This window comes from Artibeus jamaicensis, unplaced genomic scaffold, assembly GCF_021234435.1.
Source record: "Artibeus jamaicensis isolate MK-2021 breed Jamaican fruit bat unplaced genomic scaffold, CSHL_Jam_final scaffold_847, whole genome shotgun sequence".
Taxonomy (NCBI): domain Eukaryota; kingdom Metazoa; phylum Chordata; class Mammalia; order Chiroptera; family Phyllostomidae; genus Artibeus; species Artibeus jamaicensis.
Genome location: NW_026522057.1, coordinates 17788518 through 17810165, shown reverse-complemented (window position 1 = coordinate 17810165; position 21648 = coordinate 17788518). Strand labels below are relative to the sequence as shown.

At 38.1% G+C, this 21648-nt stretch overlaps 1 protein-coding gene and 1 pseudogene across 2 annotated transcripts in view; one reads left to right on the top strand and one right to left on the bottom strand.

Moving 5' to 3' along the window:
- The window catches only part of KDM1A (lysine demethylase 1A), a 54886-nt gene that overhangs the window by 6580 nt on the left and 26658 nt on the right, over positions 1-21648 (top strand). Inside the window, exons 2-7 of one of the 2 annotated variants that reach the window (XM_037135996.2) lie at positions 2029-2194; positions 12257-12316; positions 16778-16911; positions 19614-19692; positions 20311-20403; positions 21305-21411. In XM_037135996.2, coding sequence (XP_036991891.2) covers positions 2029-2194; positions 12257-12316; positions 16778-16911; positions 19614-19692; positions 20311-20403; positions 21305-21411 — 639 coding nt within the window. The remainder of the gene's footprint in view (positions 1-2028; positions 2195-12256; positions 12317-16777; positions 16912-19613; positions 19693-20310; positions 20404-21304; positions 21412-21648) is intronic. The other variant, XM_037135997.2, reaches the window with a different exon arrangement.
- On the bottom strand, positions 5473-7442 carry LOC119042237 (40S ribosomal protein S20-like; annotated as a pseudogene).

The window sequence follows — 21648 nt, the reverse complement described above, 5'->3', positions numbered from 1 at the left end:
TTTAAAAATACATTTAAAAATTAATAAATGAGCCCCATTTGGTGTGACTCAGTGGATTGAGTGCTGGCCTTTGAAGCAAGGGGTTGCTGGTTCAGTTCCCAGTCAGGGCACATGCCTGGGTTGCAGGCCAGGTCCCCAGTAGGGAGCATACAAGAAGCAGCCACACATTGATGTTTCTCTCCTTCTCTTCCTCCTTCCCTCCCCCCCCTAAAAATAAATAAATAAAGTCCTTTAAAAATTAATAAGTGAAATCCCAAAGAGTCCTTGGGTTCTGTGGAACACAATTTTTCTGCTGTTTTTTAAGTACTACCTTCAGATAGCCTTGCTACTCTCTCTAAGTATTTTCCTAATCCCTTTTTTCTTAAAAACCAAAAGACCAGTCTCTTCCAAGTGTACTCCTTGCTAATAGTTATTCCTTCGCCAAAACGGTAGACTAAACAATGTATAAAATACTGTTTTTTCCTGCAAATTTCTCAGTACCTTTAATGTGCATTATGACCCTGGGAGCTTTGTAAAGATTAGTGTTTCCCAAACTTAGATTCATTTTTTCCTTCAAAGGCCATAATGTCTAATGAAACATCCTTTGGGAACAGCTGAACTACTATAGTAGAGAGGTTTATCATTCTTTGTGTTTGTCTCAGAATTTGCACATTGCCCAGTTCCATTGTAGGCATTTAGTAAGTGATCACTGACTGAATGGATAAGATGGGTTTAAAGGACTAACTTTTGGGGGTGGGGTGGGGTAGTGTTAGGCACTGTTGAGGGCTAAAAGGAGAAAAGGAAATGGTGTACCATCAGCATATATTACATTTTCTGATCCCTCGCCCTCTTTGAAACTTTTTTACCTTCTGTTGATTTTTACCCATTGTCCTGAGGTCTGTTTCTACTGTTTATCTTAGTCAAGTAGGTTAATGTTGAAATGGCTGGAGGTCTTATTGTAAATAAGATGGTTACTTGATTAGGGTCTTTTTGCAACTGGAGTTTCAGCTTATTAAGCTCAGGGAGATAGTCATTCGTAACCATTTTTCCATTGCACCATGTACTCAGTGTTCACTATTTGATAGATCCTTGTGCTAAATATGATTCTTAGAGCATGAGCCAGAATTATTCAGTTTATCCTTAATTTTTGTTTCCATTTTCTAATCCAGTCCCTATTTTCAGTAAAACTAAAATACTTAAAATAGGGTGGGACTAACAGTGGTAGTTTAACAGCGTTCTGGGTTGATGACTGTAACACCAACGTTTTGGCAAACAGGTCCTTAATAATCTTCCCCATCCTAAGCTGCTTTACTGCCGATAAAACATTCACTGAGACTGCTTCCTCTTTCTGTTTATTACCTGGTGTCTCCATTATAACCTGAGTGTGAATTAGTGAGACTGCAGCCTCTGTTTCCCCGTCACTTACTCCTTAATTTGTTGTAATAAGAATTCTTTGCTCTCAATCAACTCTCTTAGGCCACCAGTTATTTTTTTAAGCAAATGTACTTTTTCATAATTTAATTTGATTGTTCCTATTTGCAATTTTTATTCCTTATCTCCTTTTCCCACCCCACCCCCCATTTGGTTTCTGGCATTTTTTTACTATTTTCCCAAAGAATAGTCATTAGAAGTACAGGCATGGCATTAGACGGACTTAATATTCTAGTTAACTCATATTTTTTGCCTAACTGGGGGGTTATTTTAGGTTTTTTTGTTTTTTTGAAATTTGCAGTATGTGAACATGATACACACACAGCTTTTAAATATATTTAAGAGTTGTAACAGCCTCGGAGCCATTGATCTAAATGTCAGTGCTGTGATGGAAAAGTTATATATTGGGCTAAATATGAACTGACACAAGATTGTTTTATGAGAGAGTTTGTTTTTAGTAGCTAACCTATCATGAGCTGGTTTGTGCCTTGTTTTTTTGCTTGTTTCCCCTAAAATTTAAAGTTAAAAAGCAACTCACATTGACTGATGGTTCCACATTGAGTCCCTGATTTTAGACGTTCACTGTATTTAGCTTTCCCTGGTATAATCTCCATATAGGTAGAGTACAGAGAGATGGATGAGAGCTTGGCCAACCTCTCAGAAGATGAGTATTACTCAGAAGAAGAGAGAAATGCCAAAGCAGAGAAGGAGAAGAAGCTTCCCCCGCCACCTCCGCAAGCCCCACCTGAGGAAGAGAATGAAAGTGAGCCTGAGGAGCCATCTGGTGAGTTGTAATAATGGACCACAGTTCTGTTCTATCTTAGAAATAAGAATAAATGGATTTATTCCTGTTTTGCAGTGATTTTTGTCTTCATCTTTGGTTTATACTGTGTGTGTCTTAGTGGGTGTATATAGGCACATATATGCGTACATACGTACATAGTGGCACTGATACTATTTTCATGTGTGTCGGTACGTATGTAGAAGGAAAGGGAAAGTGGGGGAGGTGGAGGGCTAGTGGCAGTCAGTGTAAGGCACTTGGAAAGTTGGAGAAGATAATCAATTAGAGAAAACATAGAGAAAGCCAGATCCAAAGAGCCAAACCTCTCAGTGATAACTCTGATTCAGAATTTAGAGATGGAATGGTTTAGAAATTATTCTGGCTACATTACGCATTTACCAAGGGGTTAGAAAACTTGCATGGTGTGGTGTGTATTAGTTTGAGAAGGGTCTTTTTCTGATGAAAAATTTAAAAATATATCTGAGGTAAAAAAGAAAAGACCCACCAAGTACCGATTATTGTTCCATTATTGAGCCCTCCAGTCAAAGGAATGGTATGAGAAAAGGCTCCGGAGAGATTTCAGTTCACACGGTGGTTTTACAACATGGAAAGCGTAGTGGAGTGTGGAGTGTTGAAGTCAGAGCTTCGAGTGTCTTTAAAGAATTCTCCTTGACGTCCCCATAGCCTGAGTGCTGCTGGAGGACACCAGCCCAATCAGGGACACCCGTCTGTTTTGGAGGGACGGAGCGAAAGTGGAATCTTCATTAATTTTTCTTATCTTATGCCCTTAGTGGTATTTCATTAACTTTTCTTGCCTTTAAATTTTTACTATATCCTTCTTCCTAAAATACTTTTTATATTTCCAGTAGCTCCAGGCCCATTCACCTTACCAATTCTTTTAGTCCTGAACCTTTTAAAAGCAAAATACTTATTTCAGACCCCATATGTTATATCATGCATGACTTTCATAGGTACCCAGATTATGGCACACATGTATTTCATTTGCTAAGTTTTATCATTTGTTTTAGACTTTTTTTTCCTAGGGTTTTTCTCTGTGGTATTATATAAATCACCAGACCCATACTGATTTGTGATTTGTTAGGATTACAGGACAGGTGTTAATTTAAACTTAGATTTAGAATATGCCAAACAGATTGTGAAAATTTATAATTTATAGTAATTTCAATAAAGTATAATAAAAGAATGTGGTTTGAGAACATTTATAAAATGATAATTAGATTCTGGGTTCAGTTCATCTCAGAAATGAGGTTTTCTTAGAATGATTTTCCTAAAACTTTCTTAGAATGACTTCTCAGACAGGTTATTGGGAGTAGCATGTTAGCTGCACACCGACGTCCCTGAGGCAAATGCAGCCTTCTCGGTACCTCAGTACCTGCTCTCTTTTTGTTGGTTTTCTTGCCTCCTCTTTCTAGACTTATATTTAGCTCTCTTCCCTAGTATCTTTATCTCTAGCTCTTTCCTGGACTATTCCCTTCCTTCTGTATTCTTTAATTCTTGCTGCTTTTCTTTTTTTACCTTTGCTGTAGGCTTGCTAATGAGATACAGGGGGATGAACCTTTTCATAGCTGTTACAGCTCGAGAAGCCGCTGATGTCCTAGTTCAGGAGCTCTGTTACTCAGCAGCGGGTCTGACTCGCTGCTTCTCCTCTCTTGTGTAGTTGTCAGGGTCTCCAGTGAATAACTGATGCACCATAGATGCCAGGTTCATGCAAACCTTGTTTGTCTTCTGAAAAGTTTAAACCGAGTCTCAGGTTGGTGTTTTCTTTTTCATGAAAGTAGCTATTTATTTATTTATTTGTTTGTTTGTTTGTCAGTCATTGGTTGGTTTGTTATCTTTTTCCATAAATGTCAGGCACTGTTTCCACAAAAAGTAAATCTCTTAACAAAGGAATTTAATTTTGGGGAAACTGTCTTTATGCTATTATGTTCTGGTTAACTTTAATCCAGTGGTTTAGTATAAATTTCTGAGTATTTTGAGAGAACATTTAAAGTTTTGTTTATTAAGTTTAGGATATCAACTATGCTCAGAGATATGTTGATAATAGCTAAAACTTGCTAATATAATATGTCATTATGAAAATAAAGTGATTTTTTCTTCAAAACAGTTAAAATTTTAAAAAAATTTAGGGTGAATTAGGGAAGTACTTTACCCAGAAAAGTAGTGACACAGTGTACTAGCTTACACAGTTTAGAAATAGACTGGGCCCTGATGCTGAGTCACATAATATCATCAGGTGAGTGCAAGTGTTTAGAAACTGTCCAGAGTTTCCAGATCTCTTGTCTTATCAGTACCAGTTCTTCCACTTCAGTTTTTATTCAGAAATTGGGTGTGAGCATTGCCATGTGGATATCTTAGTATCTTGAGAGGAGACATGGGTCTGGTTCTTTTTTTTTTTTTTTTAATTACTGTTCAAGTACAGTTTCCTGTCTTTTACTCCCATCCCAGCCCGCCCCTCCAGGGTCTGGTTCTTTACCACATCTTTCCTTCAGCTCATTTTAGGTAATAACTAGAAATTGTTACTCCCTTAAACTGTGTAAGTAAGGCGTGGATACACTTCATGCTTACCGATATTTAGGTTTGTTTAGAAAATTTTGTTTTGCTTTTCACAGTGTAATCTTAAGAAGAATAAAATCCGTTCTTAATTACAAAACCTCAAGGTCTTTTGAAGTCAGTGGGTCAAACGTTTTGACTGGGGAAGATTCTTCTAGGCAAGTTCTAAGAGGGAGTCAGGGGGAAGGTTGGAGCTTTGGCTACTAGGCTAGGGAATTAGGGCTTGATTTCCTTTGAGACGTTGGGAAGATCTGGTCAGGGGAGCACTGAGGTTATTTTGAGTGAAGGTTGATGTACCAAAACACATGTTTTGGAAAAATCCATCTGACCTCTGAAGGTGAACTAAGGAAGTAAAAAAGACTTGGGACTGCACAGATGACTTAGGCCATTTTGGTCATCAAGTTCAATGGATTTGTGTCACTAGAAAAATGTTCTCAATATCAGTCTTGAATTTTTGTAGAAATGAAGTTTGGGGTTTTTGTTTGTTTGGATTTAATTGGGAAGACGTTCTCTGTTCAGGCTTAAACATTGTTTTTAGGTTTGTCAATTTTCGTTAACTGAAAGTGGCGTGTAGTCCTATGGTAGTCACATGGGGAAATAATGTGTTTTTGCTCCTTATCTTTAAAATTGACCTAAATTTCTATGTATTTTTGTATTTACTCTATAGTTTAATATATCTGTTTTAATAAATGATGGTTTTGTTTGGTTTCCTAGTAATTTTCAATCAAGATAAAAGTGTTCTTTATTTTTAGGACATGGCAACCAAACCTGAACAGGTTGTCTTTGGAACTGGCAGTGATCAGTAGGGCTGTGTAATGGGGGCACCTATAAAACAGGGGAAAGCCTCAGCTGGACCACTGGTCTAGAGTAATTGCCCCTTTGATTGGAGACACTGTTTTTTCCTTCCTTAACTCAGTTGTTATCCTGTGTACCTTAGACTATTCCTCAGTGAGGATTTACTATATTAACTGATATGCTAGCACTTAGCTTTTTTATTTCCATACAAAAACATTATTTTTTTTCTGCACTGCTTTCTTGAAATTTTCTAGAAAAACCTCACTTGTAATTCTTGGATTTAAATTTCATATTGGATAACTTTAAGAACTCTGGTTTGTGAAGATACATTGCATTTTTGGTTAGAAATAGCTTAGTTGTATAAGGCTTAAGATTTTTATGAAAAGTGTTAAATACATGAAATGAAATTTGAAACGGGCTACTCAGATACCTTTCTCAAGACTTCTTCAAGTCAGTAGATTTCTAAATTTAAAAAAGTGTATGTCTGTATGTGTATTTTTTCCAATCTCATGAGATTCTAATACTCTAATGAAGCTGAAAGACTTCTTTAAACTATTGGCTTACTCTTCAAACTAATTTTACTAGAGATGGTTATTGGATATGGTTAGCTAATCAGGGACAGCTCTGTGTTATACTCTATTTTATTCAGTGACTATGGGGAGAATCACTTTATCTCCCGTTTATATCCTTAAAAGAATTCTTGTAAGAATATAACCAAAGGAAGTACCTGCTCTCTTCTCTGTTTGCATGGAAATTTTGGATGTGTGTGTTTGAAAGAGATACAGGCTAGTAAACAAATTACAGAAATCATTTGTGAGAGATTGGGATGACAGAAGTTTATGTGTGTGTGTTTTAAAGATTTTCTTAAAATTTATTTTCAGAGAGAGGGGAAGGAAGGAGGGGGGAGGGGGAGGAAAACATCAATGTGTGAGACAAACATCCACTGGTTGCCCAACTAGGGACCTAGCCCACAACCCATCCATGTGCCCTGACCTAGGATCGAACTGACGACCTTTTAGTTTGCGGGATGATGCCCAACCCACTGAGCCGCACCAGCCAGGGCAGAAATTGGTGTGGTTTTAATTTGGGGGCCCTGTTCATGTAATAGTCATACTGTAGGTTGAAAGTATTTTTCAAAATCACATAAAAGGAGATGTAACCTGAGTTAGTAAAAATACTAAGTTATAGAAAATATACAAAATGTATGTGTATAGGTAAAATAATTAGCTTAGAATTCAATGAAATTTAATTACAAACACTGATATCATGAAATTATCCACATGATAAAAGATCAGTGACCAAAAATTTGGTGAATTGTTTATTCAGTAAAACAAAAATCTGATGACAGAATCTATTGGACTATCCTTTGGAGCTTGGTGTGATAGAATTTGACCAGAGAAGAATTGAGCATGGATTTCCTTAGTTTAAAAAGAAAATCAGTGGTTCCAATATTTGTACAGTGGCATATATATATATATATATATATATATATATATATATATAATATAATATAATATATAAACAACTGGTAGTTTATTAAAAAGGTCAGTTTAGGCATCTGCATCGTGACTTCAGCCTTGATTCTTGGCTCACTCCTGATGAAAGTGATCTGTTCGACTGTCTCAGGGGGGCCATGCATGTCAGTGAGCCATTTGTGAATCCTCATGTGAAGCCAGCCCCATCTTGGCACCATCCTTACAGTGAGTCTCAGAGTGTTGGTGGGCACCCGAACTGGTCCTTCCACTCTGAGATTCTTTTCCTTTGCACCTCCGATAAGTCAGCACACACCTCCTCCAAAGACTTTGCAGCTGGTCAGAGTAATTCTGATTCCGTGAATCATCACCACTGGTTCTACAGTTGTCTTTCTGGTACCTTTTAAAGCCATTGCTGCAGTGCAGCTTCCAGATGGACTTGTTGCTTGACTTGTCCCTCCCCCAGAGCAGACAGTGGTGAGTCAGGAGCAGGAGCAGACAAGGCGGTGCTTTGTTTCAGCTGCAACTGCGTCTTCCTCAGAGAGCGGTCCTTAACATTACTGTAGTTCTTTTATTATAAGGCACCCTTGTCTCCCCTGTGAGGCAGTCAGTACTGGTTACATATAGTCTGTGCAGTTGCTGGGTTGGGCAGTATTGCATAGTTACACAGTCAGAGTTCAGGTGAATCATTTTTTTGTCATGCTATAAGCTATTCCCAGGTTCCATGACAGTTGACTCACATTACCTCCAAAGGAAAGGTAGAATGCTGTAACATTCTCATACCCAGCAGGAGACCTTCTTTGGTAGATTTAGTCAAAGTTTTTGGGAAATTCATTCCTGCTAGAATTGTTTATATTGCCATTTTGGCCTGCTAGTGTCAGATAAGTGTCTGAAGTCATTTGAGGTCTCATTATAAGAGGTATAATGAGACCTCATTTACAAAACAGACCTTGGATTAATTTTCTTGCCTCTTTTGGGGGGGAGAGGGGACATAAAGCATTATTATAGTGTTTCAGTTTGGAACTGTGTTCCAGAATAACTCATTGGAGGACTGAGAAAAACAAATGTGACAGGTTGATAAGGTCATCTAGATTAGTTCAACACAGTTTTTTTTATTTTGAGAGATAACTATAAATAAACTAAGACATATATAACTAGACAACATACAGTCCCCAGTGTCAGATCATTTATAGCTTAGTACAAGACACCAATGTATATATAAATGTGAAATAGAAGAAAAATGTTCTTTTTTAAAAACTTTTCTCCCAAGGATATGTTCATTGATTTTTCTTGGGAGGGTGGGGAGAAGAGATGTGAAAGAGAAACACTGATTGGTTGACTCCTGGATGCTCCAGAGCAGGGATCAAATCTGCAACCTAGGTATGCGTCCTGGCTGGAATTGAACCCACAAGGTTTTGGTGCACAGGACGATGCTCTAACCAACCAAGCCACCCAGCCATTTGAATGTGATTGCAAGAAACTAGTCAAAATGTTGGTCAGTATGTTCCTGAGAAAACAGACTAATGATTCTAACACCCCTGCCTGCCAACCAAAGTATTTGACAGTAATCATAGACTTTAAGATTCTGGGAGAGTGGTATCTTAAGAATTTGAATCAAGATGAGAAAAGATCCAGTAATGTGACTATAACTAAAATACTTAAATGTTCAAGAATTACTTAACAGGGTTGTAGAAGGTTTACTAGAGGACAACTGAAAGAGGATTTCATTTCCAGTTTGGAGAAAACAGGCACAAATAACCTGATTAAGGATCTCTTCTTCACACTTCACTATGTGCACACGTGTGTGTGAGCGATGGGGGGATGAAAACAAAAGGAAGTCTGCGAAGAGGTGCCGAGATCAAGGTGATGTTAGCAAGTTGCTTTTGCAAAATGACAACAAACTCACAACTATCAACAACTGAAACTAAAAAACAAAAACAAAAATGAACTAAGCCAACAACTAGAACAGGAAAAAGTCACAGAAATGGAGAGCACATAGAGGGTTATCAGCAGGGAGGAGGAGGGGGAAGAATGGGGGAAAAGGTACAGGGAATAAGAAGCACAAATAACAAAATAGACAGGGGGAGGTTAAGAATAATATGGAAAATGGAGAAGCCAAAGAGCTTATATGTACGACCCATGGACATGCACTAAGGTGGGGAATGCTGGTGGGAGAAGGGGTGCAGGGTGGAGAGGGAGAAATGGAAGAAAAAAATGGGACAGCTGTAATAGCATAGTCGATAAAGTATACTTAAACCAAAAATAAAACCCCAAAGTTGCTTTTGCATATTTTCATTTCCTATTTTTAATTTGAACTCATAAAAGATCATGGTACTTGCCTTCTGTTCCATGTCACTGTGCTACTGTCAGAAGCAGAGTCCTAGGCTGGAAAGGCCCAAAGAGCAAATGAACATAGCATTTTTATACGTTTTAATCTGAGACACTACCTGGATGGAGAGTTAGCTGCAAATGTTTGTATGTGTGCTGTTTTTTGTTTTTGTTTTAAGATTTTTTTAAATTTATTTTTAGAGGGGAAGGGAGGGAGAAAAATATGGATCAGTTGCCTCTTGTATGCACCCCAACCAGGGACCAAACCCCCAAACCAGGCATGTGCCCTGGCAGGGAATCGAACTGACATCCCTTCACTTTGCAGAATGATGCCCGTCCACCTGAGCCACACCCGTCAGGGCTGTCTGTGTGCTGTTTTTAAGAAAGTGATGAAGAATTGATCTAGCAATTATACCAACAATAAAGATGATGTTTTTAGATGTCCGTGGAGAAGTGGCACCCTCAGAAAACTCATGAGTGTGTTGTGATTAGAGGGAAAAAGCAGCCTCATCTTCACTTCCAGATGTGTTGTAAACCTTCACCAAGTCGAGGGATGAGTCTCTTATTCCTTTGCTTATTAATATTAAGCCCTTTTTGTTTGGTTTTCAATTATTTCTCACGTGTTTATATCAACTTCTTGCTTGGTTTTCTCCTGCTTCCCCGCCTAATTAAACTTTGGATTTTCATATGTCTCCTACATCTTTTACCAAATAACAGTATTTTTATAAAAAGGCTGCCCTACCAGTTAGTAAAAGAGCAGCCTGTTAACATTTTGAGCATGTAAGTCAGGGGTAAGAAATCCATATTTCTATTTAAAGTACCAGTGACAGAAAGAAGAAAAAAAACTCAGTCAAGAGCTACCTCTAGGTTAAAATAAGCTAATTAGCAGAATGCATGGCAAATGGCAGGAAAAGAAGGAAAATGGTAGAAGGAAGGATAAAATAATTCAGACTTAATGACTGGCTTGAAAGAGGTTTTTGTTTTTATTTACTTATTTTTGTAAGTGGTCAGATGCCTTCATGACAGGACATTGCTTTAATTCTTTTCCAAGCTAGGAAATATAATTTGAGAGACAGTTGTATTATTCCTAATGCCTAAATGTTATTCTTGAAAACCATATTTATATTTTTGTTCTGAGCTCCTCTCTTCCCTTTATAAAATACAGTTCAATCTTCCAATCAAGCTTGGTTCTATTTGGAACCAAACCAAATAATGACAACAATTTTTTTAACTTTGATTTTTTTTTAATGACCAAATCTGGAAGTTACCAAGAATGAACATTTTTTTAAAGAATTCTTTTTTTATTATTTTATTTATTCATTTTTAGAGAGAGGGGAAGAGAAGGAGAGAAAGGGAGAGAAATATCAGTATGCCTCTCACTCTCCCTATAGCGAGGACCTGGCCCACAACCCAGGCATGTGTCCTGACTTGGAATTGAACTGGCAACCCTTTGGTTTGCAGCCCACGCTCAATCCACCTAAGCTACACCAGCCAGGGCAGAATGAACATTTTTTATTTAAACTTTAAAAGTAAAATTTTAAGTGTAGGGACTGAGCTTTCAAGATAAGTTGCAGATTGGATTATATAATTGGAGTCATCTCTTCATAATTATATGCCTTTTTCCAAAGGCTTTAACAACAAATCTCATGCCTTGTGCCTTCTTTGAGAAGCATAAGCTTTTAGAACCTATCCTTTAGCGAGATAGCGAGATAATTTCAGAATGAGATTCTATTCTACCTTCAAAGCAGAGCATATACCTTCTAGCAATACATTCTTACCTCGTCAAAGGCATTTCTGCCTAAATATCTTTATACACTTAATGATGCAGTTGGCATTTTAAGGCTCGCAGACCTTAAACCATGGTAACGGTGCTGTGTTAGTGTCACTTTACTGTTCCTTTCAACTCAAAGGGTAGGATAATTAATCTGCTGTCTAGGTGAGATTCTTTTAAAATAAAATGTTCACGTGAAGCCTGTCTAGTTTTTAAGATCACTGGGAGGTGGTCTTTTCATGTCTTCCAAAGACCACACTGCGTTTTTCTGTGGTGCACAGGTGGCTAGGAGTGTAAGAGGGTCATGACATCCGTCTTGGTGATAGATTTTGGAAAAGTCCAGAAGATGGTCTATTCTGACTTTGTCAGATTGAATTTTCAAGCTGTGATACTTTTCTTGAAGTTCTTTCTTTCTACATGTTAATCGGTGAGGATGTTTTCCTAGCAGGCTCATTGTGAGGTGCCGAGACCTTGCCTGCCTTGTTTGTCTATCTTCAGTACTTGGCATGTGACAGCATGCCGTTGTGTGGTGTGTTTCAACGTTTTACTGAGAAATCACCGGCATGTTCAGATCTCACATTGTCTAGTATGTATAGTAAATAAAACACTTTTTGGAACTGCATTATTTTGTTACATATCCTGCTTTGAAGTCAAGGGGAGAATTTTTCATTAAAATTAAAAGTCTTTTACTTCTTGTCCTATGTATTCTGTTTAGATAGAAAGGTACTGAGTGGATGCTGACTTGATACAACTTTAGATCCTAGGGCCCATGTCTCACATCCATTCTCAGTGTAGCAACAAGTAGTAAAAGATGTTGGGAATCCCTCCCCCACCCCCCAATCCAACCTTGACTATTAAATAAGACTGGCAGCAAGGATATAGCAATTAGAAACTATGTACTTTGTTCTACCTTTCAACAAGAATCAGTGTGTAAAGGTGAAGTTTCCTGATCGGCATTTTGAAGACTATGATGTGATTCCCTGGGCCTTGATTCCAGAAGGAGCTCTCTGAATACGGGTTTACTAGTTGGTGGTGAATTCCATAGTCGCCAACTATTAGGCCTCTATGTCCAGATATTATCTCAATTTATGGAGTAAGGTCCCTGAGTTCTCCTCTTTCCTTCCACAGGGCAAGCAGGAGGACTTCAAGACGACAGTTCTGGAGGGTATGGAGACGGCCAAGCATCAGGTGAGGGTGGCGTTAGATGCTTGCCACTTAGTAGCAAGAGCCGCCAAGTCAGGGATTGATGCTTGCAAGTGTTTTTGGCTGTGGTATCCACATTTTAGCCAGAAGCGCAGGGACATTTAACGCGCAGGACAGGGTAGTATTAGGAGAGTGTAGCCAGAACAAAGGCAAGCAAAACCTTTTGAAGTCCTCAGGCCGATCTCAGCCCTCCCTCTTTGTGTTTTTAAGGAGATGGCGGGTACTTTTTTTTCAAAACAGCCTTTATACTAACAGTAAACGTGATACAAACTACAGAGTTAGGAGTCATGGGACCTTTAAAAAGTAATATAATTGTATACACAGAGAAGAGAATCCATAGGCTGAAATTCCTCAAAGGAAAAAAAGAACAGGCATTCTAGGACAAGTAAGGAATTAATGCAGGCAAGTGACTCTTTTAAGAAATGGTTGACAGAGTCGGGTAAACTTTTTTCAGTTAACATTACATAGTTAATTATTTTGCAGTTTAAACATTTTGTTTCCCACGTGAAAATTAAATTTAAAAAACGTCTGCTCAACATGCTCTTTATTTTCATACCAATATAGGAGATTTTTACTTCTAGGAAAAAATAAAGGGTTAAATGATTTTTCGGGCCCATTTGGAACAGTTAACAGTTTGGTCCAGGAATCCAAAGTAGTATTTGTGGATTTCATCCTTTGCCTCTTAAAGAATGTGTTGTGTTCCAGTGTCAAGGCTGGTTTTACATTTTGATAGACTTGGAATAGATACTACTTTATTTTTGGAGTTTGTCACTCTTCAACTGTTAAGTTTACTTTAAAATTATTTGCCTGTTGTAGTTTGTGTACGGCAGGTCCAGGGAGTATTTGTATTTACTCTCTTGGAACAAATGATAGTTCAGTGTTAATACAGAAACTAGCACATAGAGGATCCAGAATGTTAGAAGCAGACTTCTGTAAATGCTGGTCCAAGGACTGGCTGTTGATAACCAGTACAAGGCAGCCTTAGAGGAGTTAAAATCCTCATTCAGAGTCAGACCTTCAAGAATGGTTTTCACCAAAAGATGCACAACTGGATCTTGCATGGAATTGTTGAGGGGCAGGGGTGGCCTTTAGAGATTTAATCTCGGAAGAAATACATTGTTTTCTTGTTGCTTTTTGTTTTTATGTGAATAAATTTTTGCTTTTGCTTTAGTAAACAGTACATTGTATTGGCTGGAACTAAAAGCAAACTTTCATATAAAACTGTGACACTACGGACTTAATATTAGTAGGACATGAGTTTCAAGTGTTTGCAGGAATGGCGGTGATGATTCCAAACGCTTCAGGATCTTCCCTCAGATCTTTGTCATGTTCAGAAGCGTGCTTTTGTGCAATGATCGATGATCAGTCAGCATTAGAAACATGCTTATAGGTAATCAACATTCTTTCTTAATAAAACCAAATGACCCTCACGAGTGTCTTGGGACCAGGATCATATCTTGACTTTTTAAAATTCAAATCCAGTTGGTATATACATCCTGAGTCTTAAAAGTGAGAAGGGAACTTGCGGTCATCTTGTCTGGCTTCCTAGACAAACAGTATTGTATCAGCCCTGTTTGATGGATTAGGACCTGAAACGAAGGTCAGTGACTTGACCAGGGTTACGCCAGCAGTTGGGGGAGTGAGAATGCACAGGGCTTGTTTCTTAAGCACAGACTATTCATTACCCCTTCCCTAATAGAATCACATAAAGTGTGCATTTAACCCTGAAATAAAACATCTAGAGCATAAGAAATCATACAATTTTTCCTCCTTTTTTTTTCTTTTCTCTCCTTTCCCTCATTCTTCTTTTTATTTTTAAACTATTATAGAACTGGATATGTCAAATCTATAATGTACTGATTTTAATTAGTCTTTTAAATATAGATCCTATCAGGTTTTTGTTTTCACTCCTTAGCTAGAAACAAACCTAGTTAATTTATCTACTTTATGGGGGGCGGGGGCAGGAGAAAAGCAAATAACTCATGGAGGCCTCTTCTCTTCTCTGTTAATGTTTGTATTTGTTTCCTCCCAAGATACTGCTTTCAGCACATCGGACTTGGGGTGGCGGGGAAGGGTTTCATGGAATGGGAGGCCTATGTCTTCACCTTTCCTCTTCCCCATTTCTGCCTCTATAGTCGATCTATCTAGAAAGGTCTTGGTTATTCTCTTGAATAATTTAACTACTTTGCTGTTTTCAAAGAATGGTCGAGCTCGTCAGGCTGTTGGAAAGGGCAGCTGCGCTGTTAGCATGACTGCATTTTAAAAGGCAACGACGCTGAATTTCCTGTGTTAGAGAATTCCACGTGACTGAGAATAGCCTGTGTCCTGATAGTCAGCATTTCTCCTTTTCTTGCCTTAGTCTCATGCCCACCCTCAGCAAATGGTTTTTACTGGTGATGTTTTTCTTTAGGGATAATTAACTATTCTGACATTCTTTAATTTTAGGTTGGGATTCATTAAATGTGAGGATTGTTGATTTGATTTAGTAACTTGAACACAGTGCTTGCGCCCTCATTACCTACTATATAGGTCTCTCTCCTTGTCTCCAAGACAGTGCTTCTTCGAGTGCGGCCTGTTTTAGCATGAGGCGCGTTGTTCGGCCCTTGCTGGCTGCTGCTTTTTCTCGGTAGCGTCGTGTTTGGACATCTTTGCAAGAATACCTAAGTAGCTTAGTTGTGTTTCTCAGCCACAGCCTCGAACTGCCTGGTTCTTTTTGTGCTCCTAATCTTACTAATGCCTTTCCTTTAATTTTGCTTTCATTATCAGTGCTTCCAGCTTCTTAACTCTTTAAAATAATTAAATATGGATATCTGGGGCCTGTTTCATTACTTATATATAATTATTTCAATGGTATTAAATTTTGAAACTCTGTAAATTGTTTTGATATTTCGTAAGCTGGTGATTAAGTATATTTTCATAAAGTGATCTTAGAAATACAAGTAAAATATTATGCAAATGTATTTCTAAGGACATCTTATAAAGTTGTACTTAATTACGGCATATAAAAACATCAGTTTACTATCCAATTTAAAGGGTTTCAAAATAACATATATTTTACTTGTAGAATATGAGATATATATATATACAAGGTCTGTCAGGAAAAAGTCCAGCCATTGTTAATATAACAAGAATGGCTTGCATGACATCAATGTAACTTGGCAGTCAGGAGAGTAGACTGGAATGCGCATGCATGAACAGTGATGACTTCACTACACTAGTCAGCGGGGGCAGTAGACACCATTGACTGAGTATGTGTCCTGTGTGTCGATCACATTCAAAGTGACTGAGAGTAGAACATCAGAATCTGTATCAGAATTTGCGTTAAGCTTGAACATTCCTCCATGGAAACTATTCAGATGATTCAGAAGGCTGCAACTATGAGCAACTGGTGATTGGCAGCTTCATCATGGCAATGTACCTGCTCATGCATCATGGTTTGTGCAGAGTTTTTTTGCCTAATGTCAAATCACCCAGATGACTCAGCCCCGCTACAGCCCAGATTTGACTCCTGGCTTTTCCCAAAACTAAAATCATCTTTGAAAGAGAACAGATTTCAGACTGTCGCTGAATTTAGAGAAATTCAATGGGGCAGCTGGTGGCAATCGGGAGAACTGTATGAGGTCCCAGAGTGCCTACTTTGAGGGAGACTGAGGTATCACTGTCCTTTGTACAGTGTTTCTTGTATCTTCTTCAATAAATTTCTCCATTTTTCATATTACATGGCTAGATATCTTCTGGACAGACCTTGTATCCATTACATGTATATGTACTATATAGTAAAGGCATTAACATATTTTACTTGCAGTATGTGGTAAACTATTTCTAATGTTTCTGCCAGAAAAGGTAAATCCCTTCCTTTCTTCTGTCTCATCATTGTAGTCTGCTTAACTTCTCTCACTGCTGGCCAGCATTGGATTGTGGGAACTAATGGATGGTGCCATTGATGAGATTGTGTATTTTTTACTGCTGGTTATTAAATCTTAAATTCATCTTCATGTTCCTTCCTCTAATCCTTAAAGAGGGCAGGTGATTGTGTTTTTCACTTTGTAGCCTCTTTTGCTTTTCATTCTTGTATATTTTTCCTTTATTCTGGTTCTTCAGTTCTAAAATTATTGTAGACAATCATTGATACTAATTTTAATAGTGTATTTTCCAACATTATTAGCTTATTTTGTTAACAAAAAATATTTCAGTGCCTTGTTATGTTTTATAAAGTGTATTGTTTCATTCAGTAAACTCTAATTTTGGAATGTTAAGCTCAAAAGAGTGACTAAATTATAGGGGTATTTTAGTTTTTGAGCAGTTTTTTTTTTAAGGAGGTAAGAGCAGACTATGAATGAAGCAAAGCTTTACAGAGGTTCTTCAGGCCAAAAAGAAGCCTAATCATTATCCCTAACTCAATATTCTCCTGCACTTTTCCCAGAAGTCCTTTGCTTTCTTTGCTAGGTGTGGAGGGCGCAGCGTTCCAGAGCAGACTTCCTCATGACCGGATGACCTCTCAGGAGGCAGCTTGCTTTCCAGACATCATCAGTGGGCCACAGCAGACCCAGAAGGTCTTTCTGTTCATTAGAAACCGCACAGTGAGTTCCTTTTCCCAGCTCATTGTAAAATTACTTTTATAGAAAATAGGAAAAGAGAGAACCATTGGTAGAAATTAGTTAATTTTTTTCTTTAGGTATTTTTAAAGATGTGTATGTAATTCTTGTTTTTACAAAATTGAGATCCTACTTGCTCTCATTCTTTGAATCCCTTCATTCCTCATAACCTCATAAACACAGCAAGAATCTCTACACATTAAAAAAATACTTTTATAATCACTTTGTCGTTCCATCTCAGGATAAGAGAAACAGTTAGTCTGTTCTACTCTCCTTGTTCAAACTCCTCCTCTGGCTAAGTAATTAATTTTAATGTTTGTATAATATTTTGTCTGACCGTTGAGTCCTAATTTAACTGTTGGACATTAAATGTCCATTTTTGTCATATATTTATTGAGGTCTGGACTGCTTTTATATTTTTTAGACTCTCTCTCTGTATGTTATTTCCTTATGATAGAGTTCTAGAAGGAACACGACCTTGCTAAGAAGCGTAGACACTTCCTCAGTTCTGGTGCACATTGCCAAACTGCTCCCCAAAAAGGCCGAACCAAGGGACGCTCCCACCTGCCCCTGTTTTTGTTGCTAAAATGATAATAATCTGTGCTGCTGTACTTGACCAAAATGATTTCATTTACCTTCCATTTCTTGGATTACTTAGACTTACTGCTTTTTCGCATCTATTAGTTGTTTATATTTCTTCAGTGAGTTTTTCTTTCATATCCTTTATTCATCAGATGTTCTTTAACCATAGAGTAGAGGAGGGCAAAATACTATTCAGAACACATTCGTTGTACTCTAGGATGATAAGCAAATTTTTGTTATAATTTTAGCTATTTTAAATTTAGTTCAGAGATGTCATTTTAATGTACCTGCTTTTCAGCCACCACTAACTTTTTTACTTTGGCTGTTAGACTGCAAAATTACTGCTAAATTTGGATTGCTTGGCTAGAACAATGATTGGTAGGTTATACTGGGTTTTTGTAGTTACATAATAATAGTTCTCTTTTGTAAAGAAAAAACAGGTTTTTTAAAAAGGAAGCGGAAAATTCTTACTTTGTATTTCTGAGGCTGATTTGGCCTGTAATTGAATCCACATCTGTGTATAACATATGAACATTTGATTTAAGTGGGTTTTTAAAGACAAAATTGTCCTTGTTTCATCTGAGGGGTGCTTGTTGATGGCCCAAGCTTTATCTCACAGGGCAGAGGGAGGAGGCAGCTCCTGTCGGGGGTTAGGAGCCGGGGCCCAGGGTGCCCCCGAGGAACTCCGTTTTCTCCTGGCAGTGGCCACAGAGAGAAGTAGAGATGCACATGAATTTGTTTATATTTCCTAACTGGATTTATACACGTGACCAAATCTCCTCTTTGTTGGAACTTGTGTGTGGAACAGTCTTTGTTAGGTTTTAGTTGAGGCTTAAATTGGTAGCACGTCGTCACTCTTGTATTTTGAAGATACATGTTCACTTTGAAGAGCAAACGCCAGAGCCCATTAATTGCACCACAGTATTTTTTTACTTCTCATCTTACTGCTTTTTCAGCAGTATCTAAAATAAATGACCACTCCTTTTTTCTTTTAAAGATTTATTTTATTTTTAGAGAGAGAGGAAAGGTGAGAGAGAGAGGGAGAGAAACATCAGTGTTTGGTTGCCTCTCATGTGTCCCCCACTGGAGACCTGGCCTGCAGCCCAGGCATGTGCCCTGACTGGGAATTGAACAGGCAACCCCTTGGTTCGCAGGCCAGCGCTCAGTCCACTGAGCCATACCAGCCAGGGCTCCCTTTTTCTTAAACACCCTTAGCTTAATATAGTGTTATGGTTTTTCTCCTGTGTCCCTGGTTGTTGTCTCTGACTGCTTTGTAGGCTCACCCTTGGAGCAACAGGCCATTATGTGAACTCACTGGAGTTGTTTAAGGTCTCTCCTGTCTCCAGTTCTTCCTCCAGGACCCCTCTTCTACACTTAGGTTGGGCGTCAGTTGTCACCCACAAATTGCTGTAGACCATAACTCTCCTCTGATCCCCAGTTTCCTCATGGTTGCCTCAAATAAGTATTTTAGAGAGAGAGGGAGAGAAGCATCATTTGTTGTTCCACTTGTTGTACTCATTCATTGTTTGATTCTTATACATGCCCTGACCAGGGATCAAACCCGCAACCTTGGTGTATCAGGACAGTGTTCTAACTAACTGAGCTACCTGGCCAGGGTTTGGGTTGTCTTGGGATTAAACTCATTATCTTCTCTTTCAGTGAATGGCATACTGACTCATTTAGTTGTGCAGGCCAACAGCTGAGGAGTGTTCCTTGGCATCTCTTTTTTCCCCACCTCTGTATATCTAACCAATAATTTGTTTTTTGTGGATTTCACCTACTCACTGTCTCTGGAGTCATGTAATCCAGGTTTAGATCCCAGTTGCTCCCTACCTGCAGCTGTGTGATCTCAGCAAGTTACTTGGGTTTGGTTTTGGGTTTTTTGGGTTTTTTTTTCGGGTTAAATATCTCCCAGTTTCTTCAATAATTTGCTCATTCGACATGGTTTTGTGTTTCATTAGTTTCTCTGTCAGGAATATAACCCTCATTGTTTTCAGTTAAAGGAAAGCCCACTTTGGAGCCTTAAAAGTTAAAAGGATATTTTAAAGTGGTCAAATGGTATAAGTCTAGTTGTATGTAATGCAGTTTCTATCATTTCTATACAGTTGCAGTTGTGGTTGGATAATCCAAAGATACAGCTGACTTTAGAAGCTACTCTACAACAGCTAGAAGCACCTTACAACAGTAAGTCATGTGCCCAGTGGCTAGTGTCGGACTAGATTGTAAACATTGATGTTTCCTTCCAGGAGCCTCATGGTTCCTTTGATTCATATTTCATCTTATTTCACCTTATACTCTGCAAAAATGAGCCTTATAGAAAAGCTATTTTGTATGTTTGTAATTATTCGCCTGGTTTTTAAATTGCATTGACAGATGAATGAGTTGAAGAGATGGCTAATAATGTCCCCAGACCTATGTCCAGCTTTAATCCATAGAGTACTGTGTTGGCATTCAGTTGACTGGGTCTCTGGCTTCCCCATTTTCCACTTGCCACCAACAAAATCCTGTAAAGGTTTTGCCAAAGTAAATGAGCACAATACTACATTAAAAAGGGTTGCTTTTGGCTTTCATTTCACCTGTAATGGAATGTCATTCTTGAATTCCTAATTATGTGATATGCATTTCGTACTACCTCACAGACTCATAGTTCTAAGAATTACTTTTCTAAAAGAGTAACATGACCTGAAGCTTATGGACAAGATGTATAGAATGACTTCGTGATGGGAAAAGAGAAGAGTTAAAGAACTTGTCATTTAAACTGCTAAAAGTGTGAACGTGTTCTTAAACCTGTTTGTTCCGTAGGTGACACTGGGCTCGTCCGCCGAGTCCACAGTTACTTGGAGCGCCACGGGCTCATCAACTTCGGCATCTACAAGAGGATCAAGCCCCTACCAAGTAAGGGCCTGGCCAGTGCACTTTATAATTCTGAGTTATACGTCTAGGCTCAGTTTTATTTCTAAGAGTTCTTAGCATCTTATTTTGATTTCTAAATCTATATTTGGAGTCAAAATATTCCCAGAATAAGTTTATCATATTAGTCAAAATTAAAATCTCTTCATAAATGCACTTCCTGTAATTTCTGGTTTGATAGGTAGTTAGTAAGAGGTACTAGACTTCCAATTTAAGAACTCAATTAAAATATAAAATTTGTTAACAGTGAGAGAAGTGACTTATGAAAGCAGGAGGTTTGAGATATTCCCTTTCTGACCAGTTTTTTTATACTGCTGAAGGTTGCATTTTTATTTTATAAATACTGTTTTCTTTTGTAAAGTCCTCTTTCATGATCCAGGATAATGTCTGCCAGGAATCCAGGAGATGGGGGTATTTTGAGAATTAATGTGTTTATTTATTATTTTAAAATATATTTATTTTTGATGCTTTAATAATTCTTCCAAAAGGGGTACTGAAAAGTGTAGAACCAGAGCTCAGATAGCTTTGAGGGTGAGTAGGATGGCCGGTCAGATTGCCCGCGTGTGACTGTGAGGTAATGAAGCAGCTTATTCATAGTAAGTTAGCCAAGGGCCGCAGACCCTGAAGCACAGGACTGGGAAAAGTGAGAAATTAAATCCCAACGTAAAGGATTTCATTGATAAATTTTTAATATCGAATTAAAGTTTGTAAATTTTATGTATTTGCTAATTTGTATTTAGATAGTTGCTGTATTTTGAAGATAACCGTCTGAATTGTTTACTTTATGAGACATTGTGACATGTTGAGGTTTTCGTGATAAAACACCATAAATACAAATTCAGACCTACAACAAAACATTCTGATTTTCGTTCATTTTGGCTTTTAGCTAAAAAGACAGGAAAGGTCATTATTATAGGCTCCGGAGTCTCAGGCTTGGCAGCGGCTCGTCAGCTACAGAGTTTCGGAATGGATGTCACACTTCTGGAAGCAAGGGTAAGAATTTTGGAAGGGTTAGAAACCTGACCTAAAGGAAATGTAAGGAAGTTATTTATTGCAAATTAATAAACCAACTTCCCTGAACTAAACCAAATTGATTGGTATTAATACTCAAAGCATTTGGATAATGTTACTTACATGGAAGCATTTTTGACAGTAAAGCTTGAAAAACTGCTCATTGAGGATTTAGAGTTTGTAAATGATCCATGTATCTTTTGGTGGATGTTTGCAGGT